Source organism: Mesocricetus auratus, unplaced genomic scaffold (assembly GCF_017639785.1).
Source record: "Mesocricetus auratus isolate SY011 unplaced genomic scaffold, BCM_Maur_2.0 Super-Scaffold_100008, whole genome shotgun sequence".
Classification (NCBI taxonomy): Eukaryota; Metazoa; Chordata; class Mammalia; order Rodentia; family Cricetidae; genus Mesocricetus; species Mesocricetus auratus.
In genome coordinates, this window is record NW_024429192.1 from 74,820,894 (window position 1) to 74,833,915 (window position 13,022).

At 41.9% G+C, this 13,022-nt stretch overlaps 1 protein-coding gene across 5 annotated transcripts in view; it reads left to right on the plus strand.

The window, feature by feature from the left end:
* The window catches only part of Fgd4 (FYVE, RhoGEF and PH domain containing 4), a 170,820-nt gene that overhangs the window by 104,808 nt on the left and 52,990 nt on the right, over positions 1–13,022 (plus strand). For all 5 annotated transcript variants that reach the window (XM_040751202.1, XM_040751197.1, XM_040751199.1 and 2 more), the window contains exon 4: positions 2,260–2,743. In XM_040751202.1, the coding sequence (XP_040607136.1) occupies positions 2,260–2,743 (484 nt within the window). The remainder of the gene's footprint in view (positions 1–2,259; positions 2,744–13,022) is intronic.

Genomic DNA, 13,022 nt, shown 5'->3' on the forward strand with positions numbered 1-13,022 from the left:
TTGGAACCAGCAGATCTTATTTTATCTTGTTTTTTACTGTGGCTTCCCTTTTCTCACATTTTTCTTTCTCCTGGAATAAGAAAAAAAATACTCTTTTTTTAGCTTAGAAAAACTTCACGATTTTAAAAATAACATGTTCCCACAGACAAGAGCACTGGCCTTTCCCAAGCACACCACATGGTAAACTCCACCCCCTCACGGTAAACCCCACCCCCACCCCACCCCCACACACAGTTGCTTGGCTTCCACAGGCTGCAGAATCTCCTGAGAACTGGTTTAACTACTGCTTTTCTGCCTCCAGTTTATTGCGCTTGATGCAAATGTACCTTCGGTGTCACGTGCTATAGTAAACTGCTGGCTGTTTTCCATGGCATTCCTTTAGAAGAACTACAGAAAGCGGACAACTGGCTCTTCTCTGAGGATTTTCTTTTTTTAATAAATTATCCAGGCTCAATGTAAACTATGTATAGAAGGCAAATAACAGCAGAATGTGTCACACTTATTTATACTGGCCACTTCCAAGTTTTATGTATAAACTTTTATCCTTCTGAGATTTTTTTCCCTTCTCTTCTTACTGTGGCTGGGGTTGAACTTGGACCTTTTCCTCCCTTCCCTTGTTGCTAACTATCACTGTTCTGTTTTTCCACTCCAGTCCACAGCAGCAGTAACAGGGTGGCAGGGCGGGGTAGGATGAAGATGGGTGACAGTGCTCATCTCAGCTCCTTCTAAAGTGCCCTGCCCTGCCTACCCCGTCACCCAGACTTGTACCTGACTGAAGACAGCAATCAGTCTTAGATTTTGTCCCTGCTTCTTGTTGGCAGCTTATCCACCTGCTCCTCGGTCCGTCTGAAAGGTTTCCTCATAGCATGGGGCAAATGTGGCGAGATTTAGAGGTGGACTTCATAGCTTGATTTCTGGCTTTGTTACGTGCTAACCAAGTGACATTGGCTGTAGGACAGAATCTTCCCGGGTATAGATTTCTCTGTTTATGGGCTTCTACTTTAGGAATTATTGTAAGGGTAAAAGCCAATAACCTCCGCAAAAAACTTGGCATAGTTTGAGGCACTTAGTGGGTGCTTCGTAAATGCTGTGTAATTGTCACAGGATCGTCACAGTAATTCATAATCTGTTAGACATTTGTTAAACCCTCCACACGTCAAGTTAAATTGTAAGAATAAAGTTGGGAACAAGACAATCTTCGGGCTCATAAAAGTCTATTTTAATTTCTTTTTATTTATGTCATAGAAATTGTGCCTACAGCTTTGAGTCTATGTTCCCTCCCCAATTTAAATTATAGATTAAAATTCTATACAAATATTTACATGGAAACATAACTATGTATTGAGAGAGGTTCTATTGTCCACTTAGTACTATCAAGATTGCATAGGATATGAACAGTAATAAGGGCTTTAAAGATGACTAAAAGAAGATTAGAGAAAGTGGTGGAGTGTGCTGCTCAGATAGACCAACCAGGCAAAGCTTCTCAAAGACCTGGGTGACAGAGGGAGGAGTGCACTCTACCTGTGTCCTGGGGAAGACTGGCTGGGCAGAGACGCAGGGCTATTTACCCTAACAGGCACACAAATGGAGAACTTCGGAAGTGTGGCAAGACCACAGTAAGGGGAAAGACAGTCCCAGGAAATGGGGGATGTGGGAGCTGGAGAAGGCAGAGCCTTGCAGATGTCATGGTGACATTAGTGAACTCTTGCATGTATAAGGCTCTGGTTTGTGAGCACTAGATTGGAGAGATCAAGAGAAAAATTAAAGAAAACCATTGGGAATCAGTTGGAAGCTACCACTATTTATTATGTATAATACATTTTTAAAAATATTTCTACTTTCCAAGTCAAACTAACTTGGTTTTATAGCCAGTTTATAAACCAGGAATGCCTATGCTTCTTTGAAGAAATTATTAGTAAAGATCTTGGGGAAAGGTAATCTCATTAAACAAGTATGCTCTCTTCTCTATCTTTCCTGAATAAGTTGTATTAGTATACAGCGCATGGGAACTCTCCAACCAAGAAATCAATGCTCAGGTTCATCCAGTCCGCTTTTGGTTGTGAGCCCAGCCATTGACAGCTGGCCATCTCCAGCCTTCCCCCTTTCTATATAGCTGCTTGTTTAAATGTGGCTCATGTCCCAAGAATCTGTGTTTCCAAAACCGTCATGAATAGAAGTGATCTGTTTACACCTGTAATTGGCTTATCTTCATTCCAAAACGTTTCATACCAATGTTTCTTTTTATATTTTATCTTACAGTGTTTTGTCAAGTTACGTTGATTTGAAAAAAGATTCTACCGTGAGCCTAAATATTCCTCAAACTGCAGGACAGCATGGATTGACCTCCTCACCTCCCCGGAAATTCCTAACCCAGCACTCTCCACAGAAGCAGGAAAATGATACAGATCAGACTCAAGGCCAACAGGGTTGTTCAGCCAATGGTGTGGTGGCAGCACAAAACCAGATGGAATGTGAAGATGAGAAAGAGACTTCTATTCAAACTGCTGTGGCTTCTTTCGATACACACTTGGTGAATGGAGAAAGAAATGAAACTACGACAGATTCTGTATCATCCATAACCAATAGCCATGAGGAAGATGCCTCTGACAGCAGGACTCCAGGTGCTGACTTAGGGCTTCCCCCCAAAGGAGGAGGGCCAGGAATGGAAGCTGAGCTACAAGAGAAGGAAAATGGAATGAGCACCATGGACCCGGATAGGCCGGACCAGCACCATGAAATAAAGGTAAAGCATAAACGGTCTCGTTACAGGGTAAGCACTGCCTAGTGTGTTACTGTTCCAGACTGTTTCATAGCCTGTGATAAACCATTTGCAAACTTTGGGAGCTCCTGGCTTCTACCCCTTCTCAGAGGTGTTTCCCTTTTTCTTCTTGTGTAGCTTCTTTTGATCATTCTGTTATGATCTCTAAAAGCATGGTTGTGTTGTAGGCAACCACAGCAACCACATTGTTTCCACTTGGGAGGCAGATATTCTTTGTGGCTCTAGATGTTGGTGTTGTAGACCAGTAGTATTGTTTCCGTGGTACAGCAAACTGCAAGCCTAAATAGGAACATGCAGGAAATACTAGCTGCCACAGCCAGGGAGGGTGTTACACTAGACAAGGGTGAAACTGTAGGAACTGGACCAGCACCATGAGATGAGAGTGATCTGACACTCGACCCATCACAGGTGAAACACTGCCTCGTGTGTTGCTCTGTCAACTGTTTCATAGTGTATGTGTAACAAATAGCTCAGGTTGTTGGGGTGACACAGTAAAGCTAAGTTCACATAAACTAGGACATTTTGCTAGGTGTATTTTATACTTTGAAGAAAATCTTTTAAAAATGAAAAAAAATAGAATATTATTGATCAAACAGAACCAGAAAATCCTGAGAATATTTCTGGCTCATCCATTAACTCAGAGGTGTTTTTTTTTTTTTTTTTTTTGTCTTTTTTTTTTTTTTTTTGGTTTTTTTTCGAGACAGGGTTTCTCTGTGTAGTTTTGGAGGCTGTCCTGGCACTCGCTCTGTAGACCAGGCTGGCCTCGAACTCACAGAGATCCGCCTGCCTCTGCCTCCCGAGTGCTGGGATTAAAGGCGTGCGCCACCAACGCCCGGCACTCAGAGGTGTTTTTGTGCATGACTCTAACCACAAATTGTTTTGATATTGTTTTTGTCAGTATCTTACTCTGGGGTTTTAATAGCATGGCTTTTATGCCGTACTTTGGATTTCTTGTAGCAAAGGTGTCCTGTAAGTTTCATTTTGAATTTCCCTAGGCTTTAATACGTTGTGTATTGATTGTAAGAAGAGTTTCAAATAAATCCCATTTATACAAATATTCAACCAAATGGTTGTTTTCTTGATAGCTGATTTGGAAGTTCTAGTGGCTAGCACAAGTACCTGTAGCTCATTGAAGGAACAGCCAGCCCTTCTCTGTCCGGAAAGGTAGTGCTTTTAACTGAGTAGAAGGCTTCAGGACACCCATGGCGCAGGTGTGGAAAGGAATGCCTGGCTAGGCAGCCAGGTTAACCAGATGAACCCTGAGGATCATAGTCAGACCACCCTCCTGTCTTCAACAGATGTTTCCCAAATACTCACCAGCAGTGGGAAGATGAAAAACAATGACAATTTTTTGTGGAATATTATTTTAACTGGGCAAAGTTGTGTTACATTTGTTTATGCTGCAGAATATTACTTTAACTGTGTAAAGGTGTTTATGCTGAATGTATTTAATTATGTAAAGATGTGTTGCATTTGTTTCACTTTGCCTGCCTGAGACACCTGATTAGTCTAATAAAGAGCTGAATGGCCAAAATCTCGGCAGAGAAAGGATAGGCAGGGCTGGCAGGCAGAGAGAATAAATAGGTTCAAAAAGGAGGAAAGAATGAGGGACAGACCCGGGGTAAGAAGCCAGGTAGCCACCAGCCAGCGGACACAAGAAGCAGTGAGAGTAATATATACAGAAGGAAAGAAAGGAGGAAGGAAAAAAAACGAAGCAAAGGGTAGATAAAGAGAAACAGGTTAATTTAAAAGAGCCAGCCAGGCCAAGCATTCATAACTAATACTAAGTCTCTGTGTCATGATTTGGGAGCTGGCTGGTACAGGCAAATGCAAAGTGTAAAGGGAAAGGTTTAATAGTTTGGAAGTTTACTTTTATTAAAATACACCATTTGTCATTATTGATAATTGAGAACTGACTTGAAAGTGTCCCTCTGATTACAAGCTGTTTTATTGATTTGCGGATATATCTTGAACCAAAAAAAAATGACTAAATATTTTAATTTTGCCATGGAAAAGCAAAAGGATACCTAGCTGTCGTACTCTGACAGGATTCATTCTTTCAATGATGAGACTTCTATTTTCTTTTTTTTGCATTTTTTATTTAAATTAGAAACACGCTTGCTTCACATGTCAATCCCAACTCCCTCCCCCCCCCCCGCCACCCATCAACCCCCCCCCAGCCTCCCAACCTATCCCTCCTCCACTCCCCAGGGAGGGTGAGGCCTTCCATGGGGTATCTTCAAAGTCTATCATATCATCCCCAGCAGGGCCTAGACCCTCACCTATGTGTCCAAGCTGAGAGAGCAACCCTCCATGTGGAATGGCTCCCAAAAGCCATTTGTATGCCAGGGAAAAATACTGATCTACTATCCAAGGCCCAATAGACTGCAGAGGCCTCCTCACTGACACCCACGTTCAGGGGTTCTGGATCAGTCCCATGCTGGCCTCTCAGTCACCAGTCTGGGGTCCATGAGCTCCCCCTTGTTCGGGTCAGCTAACTCTGTGGGTTTCACCAGGTGGGGCTTGACTCCTTTGCTCATCACTCCTCTCTCCCTCTGCAATTGGGATCCAGGAGTTCAGTTCAGTGTTTAGCTGTGGGTGTCTGCCTGTGCTTCCATCAGCCACAGGATGAAGGCTCTAGGATGGCTTATAAGATAGTCACCAATCTCATTATCAGGGGAGGGCATTTAATGTAGCTTCAATGCCAATTGGTGTCATCCTTGTAGATCTCTGGAAATCTCACTAGTGCCAGATCTCTCCTCAAACCTATAATGACTCCTTCTATTATGGTATCTCTCATCCTGCTCTCCTCTATTCTTCCCCCGACTCAACCTTCCTGCTTTCCCATGTCCTCCTCTTCTCCCGCTTTCTCTCAGCTCTCTCTCCCCTGTCCTCCCCCCAAGCTCCCAATCCCCTCAGGAGACCCTGTCCCATTCCATTTCTGACAGGATTTTCTGTGTTGCTCTTGACCTCCTTAGGCTAGCCTCAGATGACAGCCCTCAGACGTCAGCATCCGGTGTGCTGGACTCACAAGCATGCCACACCATATTCAACTTAAATAAATGCTAGAAATCTGCAATATAGCCCTACACCCCAAAGTAAATATCTTTGAAACATCAAAACTAATAAATAAAAATGAAATTTAAATCATAAGCATTTTGTTATACCTTTAGTCACTAGATGATACTTTTGAAGAAAGAAACACTCTGAATAACTTTGAGAAAAAACAAGCACAATATATATGAGAGAAAAATCTACCCTGTAAAGTTTACCTTGTGCATGTGGAATTCTGGAAAGATTTTCATTTACATGACTTTGTAGCTGGCTGACACTTACCCATTGATTAAATTCCTTCTAAAAGATACTAAACACTTAACTTTTGTCTCGTTGCAGAGTATGTTGATTTAGTTTAAGCACTTTTGAAAACTAAACTTCACCCCAAACAGGAACTAGGGCACTGTGCCCTTGTGATACCCTTGCAGATTGGGCTGAATAAGCTGCCTTCTCTTCCCCATAACTGAGAGGCATGACGTTTTCCTTACCACAGTAGGCCTCCAGCAGATGCCAGTCTGCCACTCAGTAAACATCCTGCTCCCACTTATTTAATGGTATAAGGACAGGGAGGTAGCAGCTCACCGTCTGGAAGGGACCGTGTTAGTTACTTTTCTCATAACTATCTGACCAAAACAACCTAAGGAGAGGAAGGTTTTGTTTTAGCCACAGTGTGAAGACCCAATCCTGTCTGGGAAGCATGGAAACAGGAAGTTGACCTCAGTGCACCTGTAACCAGGAAGTGGATAAATGCTGTTATCTCACTGCTTTCTCCTTGTTCATTCACTCTGGGAGCTCAGCCATTGGAACGGTGCCATTAGTAGTCAGGGTGGTTCTTCTCACTTCAGTCAAACCTTTCTAAAAACATATTCATAGGCGCAACCAGAGATGTATTTCCTTAAATTCAGATAAGCTGACAATCAAGATTAAATATCACACCCAGACAGATTACTTTAAGTCATGACATTCACCCTTAACCCCAACATCTCACTTTTTATCTCGTGACGCAGAACGCATCAGCCAGTATCTAACAGTCATCATAGGCCTTCACTATTACGAGTATAAACATCTTATATGCTAGATTTATACTTGGTTCTACATTGTATGCACATATGAGTGTGAGCAGTGGTAGATAATTTTTTCTTTTAATACTAAAATTTTATGTAAATGTCAGTATTATTTTAAAAATATACTCAAATTAATAATAGCTGCCAAGAATATATCAGAAGCAAAGAAGGGTTATCCCTTCATTTGACTAAAAATAATGAAAATTATCAAATAATTCACCAAGCACAGATTCAAAGAAACATTATTTTTGAAAACTTGTGTTTATTTATTGATTATTCTGAATTTTAAATTACCATTTTACTTATAATTATATAAGCCTTAGAATATATATATAGCTGTTAAACATTCTAACATAAGAATTAATGAGCAAAGGGTATAGCTCAGTGATGGACAAATTCCTCTTATTTGTGAAGCTTTTTGTTCAATTAACATTTTCAATCACTGAACAATGATTATGGTTCCTTTTTAATTGATTTTTTTTCATACAATACATTCTGATGACATTTTTCCTCTCCCCTAACTGCTCTGTTGGAGTTCTTAAACTCCTTGATGAATCTGGAAACACAAATGAGACATTTGTGCTCAAAGAATACAAGGTGATGGACAGGCTGCTGAGAAGCAGGTGGAGTAGACTTGGAGTTGGCTGAGTGGTCAAGGATGAAATGGGATGGACAGGAGAGACAAGCAGTGAGCAGAGACAAGGGGCGGGTCGTTATCTGAGGAAATAGCTCATATTGAGGAGCATGGACTTCAACTAAGATTTTTAATTCCAGTTAAATTGGCCTCATAATGAGATCAGAAAGGATAGAGAAATTAGTATCAGAGCAGTGGGCTAGACTTGTTTCTGAGTTGGAATCACACTGTACTGCCTAGGCTCATTGTACTCCTGGCCTTTAACTAAATTTTGTCCTCCCAAGGAGCTGGTAGTGCAGGCTTGTAGACCCATGCCCAACTGAGGCCTTAACTTATGAGGAAAGCTGAGGACTAGTGTCCTGGACTGGTGTGCCCTGGGTGTGTGTGTGTGTGTGTGTGTGTGTGTGTGTTGTGTGTGCTGTGTGCATATAGAGGTTGGGCTACACCTTTCAGCCTTCTTTTTAAGGAAGAGTCTCCTGTTGGTTGTTGTATGTGCTATACTAGCAGACTAGATGCTTCTGGGTGTTCCTCTGCCTCTGCCTGCCAACTCACAGAGCCCCCCTGGAATTGCATCTACACACTAACTTCCATGGCTTTCCACAGTTTCTGGTGTAAGGATCCGAACACTGATTCTCAACTTGTATGGCAAGCATTTTATTCATTGAGCTATCTTCCTAGACTGATCATTACAGGTTTTGACAGTGTTTAGCAATGCTGTCCTGTTTGCCTAGTACCCAAGGACATGCAGTCTGCCCGCTTGTCTTATCATGAGCTGAAGAAGATGGGGGAAAGGCAAGGATGTGACTGAGACTCAGAACACCAGCCTCAGTGGTTTGAATGGGAATGGCTCCATCAGCTTGAATTTATTTGAAAGTATATATTTGAATGCTTAGTTGCCAGGGAGTAGAATTATTTGGGAAGGATTAGGAGATGAGGTCTTATTGGAAGATGTGTGTCACTGGGGATGGGGTTTGAGCTTTCAAAAGCCCATGCCATACCTAGTGTCTGTCTGCCTGCTGCTTGCTAGTTGGGATATAAAGCTCTCAGCTGCTACTCTACCACCATGAGTGTCTGTTTCCTGTCATGATGACCCTAAGCTATAAGCAAGCCCCCAATTGGATACTTTCACAGCAACAGAACAGGGGCTAAGACACTAAGTGAGGGTAATTTCAGTGCTGTTAGCACCAGTCTGTGACAGACCATGTAACTGAGTACTGACCATAGCATAAAAAGTGGCTGACTCTAAGGTTAGGCCTTGCTTTATTGATGTGACCTGCAGGGGTCAATGGGACACGTTAAAGAGGAGCTAGAGGGTAGTGAATAAAATTGGCAGCTGTTATGGCAACTTGTGACTGCTTCTAAAGGATTTGAGCACAGATAGCAGAGCCCATCAGCCCAACCTTGCTGAGTGGCCGGAGATTTGGGAAACAAAAGCAGACTGGTCAGGATCTGCAGCTCTGCAGGGCAGGAGCCAGGGATCATGGAGGCAGGAGCACTGAAATAAGGCAGACATTCAGAAGGACCTGCTGAGGTCAAAATTGCTGGAAGATCTAGTCTGTGCAGGAAAGAGGAAGGTGGGGTCTTGAAAACATCAGTTTATGTGTCTGAGAGAACAAAGGGAAGGCCTGTACCATGATCCAGTATTCAGGAGCAAACTCAGGAAGTATTTTCTAGGCCCGAATACCTCTATGGAAAGTGAATACCTCATCTTGGGGAAGGGGTGGATCATAAGAATTTTGCGTGTGATTCCTACTCATCTCTCCTCCAGTCCCCCTCCCATGTCATCCCCTCTGAAATCCATGGTCTTGTCTTTGTTTATTATTGTCTCTAGTATCTAGATATGTGTATTTATATGCATGTGCAACCTACTGAGCTATTTGACTTTTCCTGCATGATTGTGTCTAAAGGCTTACCACTAGGAATTGTACAACCTATATGGGAGTTCACCATTAGCTGAAACTAATTCTCCCTCTCTTAGCAGACATTGACAACCTATAGGTCTTCAGCTAGGGGTAAGACCATGTGGAATTTCCTCTATCCATGTTAGCATATCAACTGCTATTGCCCTTATACCAGTCTTATTCAGGTAAACATGTTGTTGAGATTTCATAGTATTTGCTGTTATGCCTAGTGGATGCTATGTAACAACAGTTGTCATGGGCCTCTGGTTTTTGTAATCTTTCCACTCTTGAACAGTTTTCCCTGAGCATTAGGTATGGGAGTTTCATTGCAGATATATCACAGTTGGGGTTGAACACCCTACAGTCCCATACTCTCTTGACTAGATATGGATCTTTGTTGCCAAAAGAGGTTTCTTTGATGATGAATAAGGTGGGTTTCTGTGGGTATAAAGATACAAATTCAGAATTCAGTTAGAACCAGTGTTTGCTTAGGAAAATAGCAGTAGTAGGTCCGCTCAGGTTCGTGACTTCACCAGTTAGGAGTAGTTGGCCTGTTTACAATACTTTCCATGAACTCTCTCCTATTTAGTGGCCCTTAAGTTCAATTAGAAGATAATTGGTTGCCCTCAACATGAAAGGGCCACTATTATACCACTGTGGATATCTTACTGGTGCAGTTGTTGTGGTTCATAGGCTCTATAGCTGCATAAGACTATTCTTTGCTTTTCTCCCCTGGCAATTTGCATAGTACCTTCAGATACTGTGAGAGCCGCTCCTCAGGAGACTCCAGGTCAGTTCCAGCTCATCTCCAAGTCCTGTGTCCAAAGTGCAGTGTCCTCAGCAGTTGGGTCTTACCTTCAGACACTAGAAGGCAACCAAGGGAAATAGCAGTAGCTCATATTGCTTTGGGAGACTCGTTTTCTTCAAAGCAACAACTCCAGTCAAGGTGTGAGAAGCCTGGTGCTGAGGTTATTGTTAGCTAACCACAAGTGCATGGCTTTTATGGGAGCATTGTCCCTCCGTTTCATGTAACCCCATTAAAAAGTATGTGTGGATGTGTGCATGCATGCATGAATACATACATACATACAAACATACATACATACGTACATACATACATATTAATATTACACTTTTAAGGTTTCTTTTATGTGTATGGGTTTTTCCTGCACGTGTATCTGTGCAACACATGTGGTCATGCCCATGGAGGCCAGAATTGGGTATTGGATACTCTTGAACTTAGTTACAAAGGTTGGTAGCTGACACAGCTGCTGGGAACCAAACCTTTGTCCTCTGCAAGAGCAGCAAGTGCTCTTAAGCACTGAGCCATCACTCCAGCTTCTACAGCACATATATTTTAAGTTTATAAAATAATATGTTGCTCTGTTGCCTTTTCAAGCATCCTGTTGTTACTTATATGTCCATCCTATTCCTCTGCATTGCCCTCTAGTTAAAGACCCCCCCATCTTCCCATCCCCCTTTACAGCAGCTGTATCCTACCTCAACCCTCCACCCCACCCCATCCCCCTTTACACAGCTATATCCCACCCCCACCCCTACCCCTGCCCTCTGCATCCCCCTTTGCAGCAGCTGTATTCCCCTGCCATGCTCTCTAGAACTGTCCCTTCCCCCACCCTATTATCTTGTTTTACTTTCCTGGTTTCTGTATTAACTCCAGGTTATATACTTGCATCTGTAAAGATTTGGAGCTAGGACCCACAAGTAAGAGAACATAGGGTGTTTTCTTTCTGGGTCTAGATTATCAGTCATATATTCTAGTTCCCATGTTTACCAGACTGGGCCAGCACATAGATCTTAGTGCCTCATCTTAAAGGGGGATTATACATGTACCTCATAATGTTGTGGGTATGAATATCTTACTAGGAGTAGACTACTAAAATAATGTTTTGGTTCATTTTCAAGTTACAGTATACTTACTAAATGTACATGAATCCCTGTTTGAAAGTCAGAGGAGTAGACTCAGGATCTGAAATGTCCCTTGCAGCATCTCTTTTGTTCCGATGCACTCAACCTATAAGATGAGCTTTTTTATTTTCTTTTGTTTTGTACGCAAATTCCAAATCAGTAATGGGAATGCGCTGAGGAAATAGCCCAGTTAGTAGTATTAGCATGCTCTAGGCCCTTGGTTTGACTCCTGTACTGTATAAGCTGGGTATGGTGACCTGTGCCTCTAATCCTAGGACTCAGGAGGTAGAGAGCTAGGGAGGTCAGAAGTTCAGGGTCATCCTCTGCTTTGTAGTGACCTTTGAGGCCAGCATGGTCACAGGCTATCATTTATATTAACTCTTCTTGATTTCCTTGCTTCTTACTTAGTTCTTTGAATCTGTAGACTTTGGGTTAGTATATAATTAAGGTGTCCCCCACAGGCCAGATTTTCAGGTTACAGACCAAATATAATGTCAAAATATCATTATGATTTAACTTAAAATTTCCCTGGAGCCATATCAAACATTTTGATTTCTGGCAAAGGTACTAAAATGATGCAGCTAAACTGTGCAACACCTCTTGAATTAGAGAACACAATGTTTGTTTCCTAAGTTGATGCCAATTTTTATGAAAGAATGGACCTCAAGAAATTCTGAGATGCATCCATACAAAGCCACCCCCTCTTTTGGTGTGGAAGAATATAAGTAATGGACAGCAAATGTGGGTAGAAATTCCCCAGAACAGAGAATAATTTCACTTATTCCCATAAAAGCCTGATGATTAACTGAAATATTTTACATAAATGTGTTAAGTAAGCACAAATAAATGTAAGAGTGATGTGGGAGGTCCTTCTGTATGCTGCAAATATGCGTTACTTTTACTGGTCGATGAAGAAAGCTGTCTCAGCCAATGGCCAGGGAGACTATAGCTAGGTGGAAAATCAAAGCAAAGATGCTGAGGGAAGGAAGGTGGAGTCAGGGAGACGCCATGTAGCCACAGAAGGAGTAATGTGCTGGAGCATTACCAGTAAGCCACAGCCGTGTGGCAATACATAAATTAATAAAATGGGTTAATTTATGAGAGAGCTAGCCAGTAATGGGTCTGAGCCATTGGCCAAACAATTATAATTTAATATTAGCCTCAGAGTGTCATATCATAAGCATCTGTGGGGACCCAGCAGGCAGGAGAAAAACTGGTCCAGTGGGATCCGGTGAGACAGAGAACAATCTTTCAACTACTTACAGGAGATTGGAAAAATTGCAACAAATTAATAATATGTAACTGTTTAAAATGTTTTTTTTCTGCTTAAAATGAAATCACTCATATATTAAAGAGTTAAGAAGCATAGCTTCAACAGTTCATCCATTTTGGCAAAAGCAAAGCTATTATAGCAGCTATCAATCAGGGGAACTATCCTTGGAAAGAGAAGTACATGAAGGGATGTGGAAATTGCCTACATGGTACTGTAGGCAGAAAGAAATTACATACGTATTCTATTTCTATAAAGGGTATACTTATTTTTTTATTATGGTGGTTTCATTGAAATATACTTTTTGTTTGGAGACAGTCTCCCGAGAATCAACTTTCAGACATGAGTGTGTGTAATCCCAAGATTATTAGGTGGTAGGTTTTGTTCTGGTATT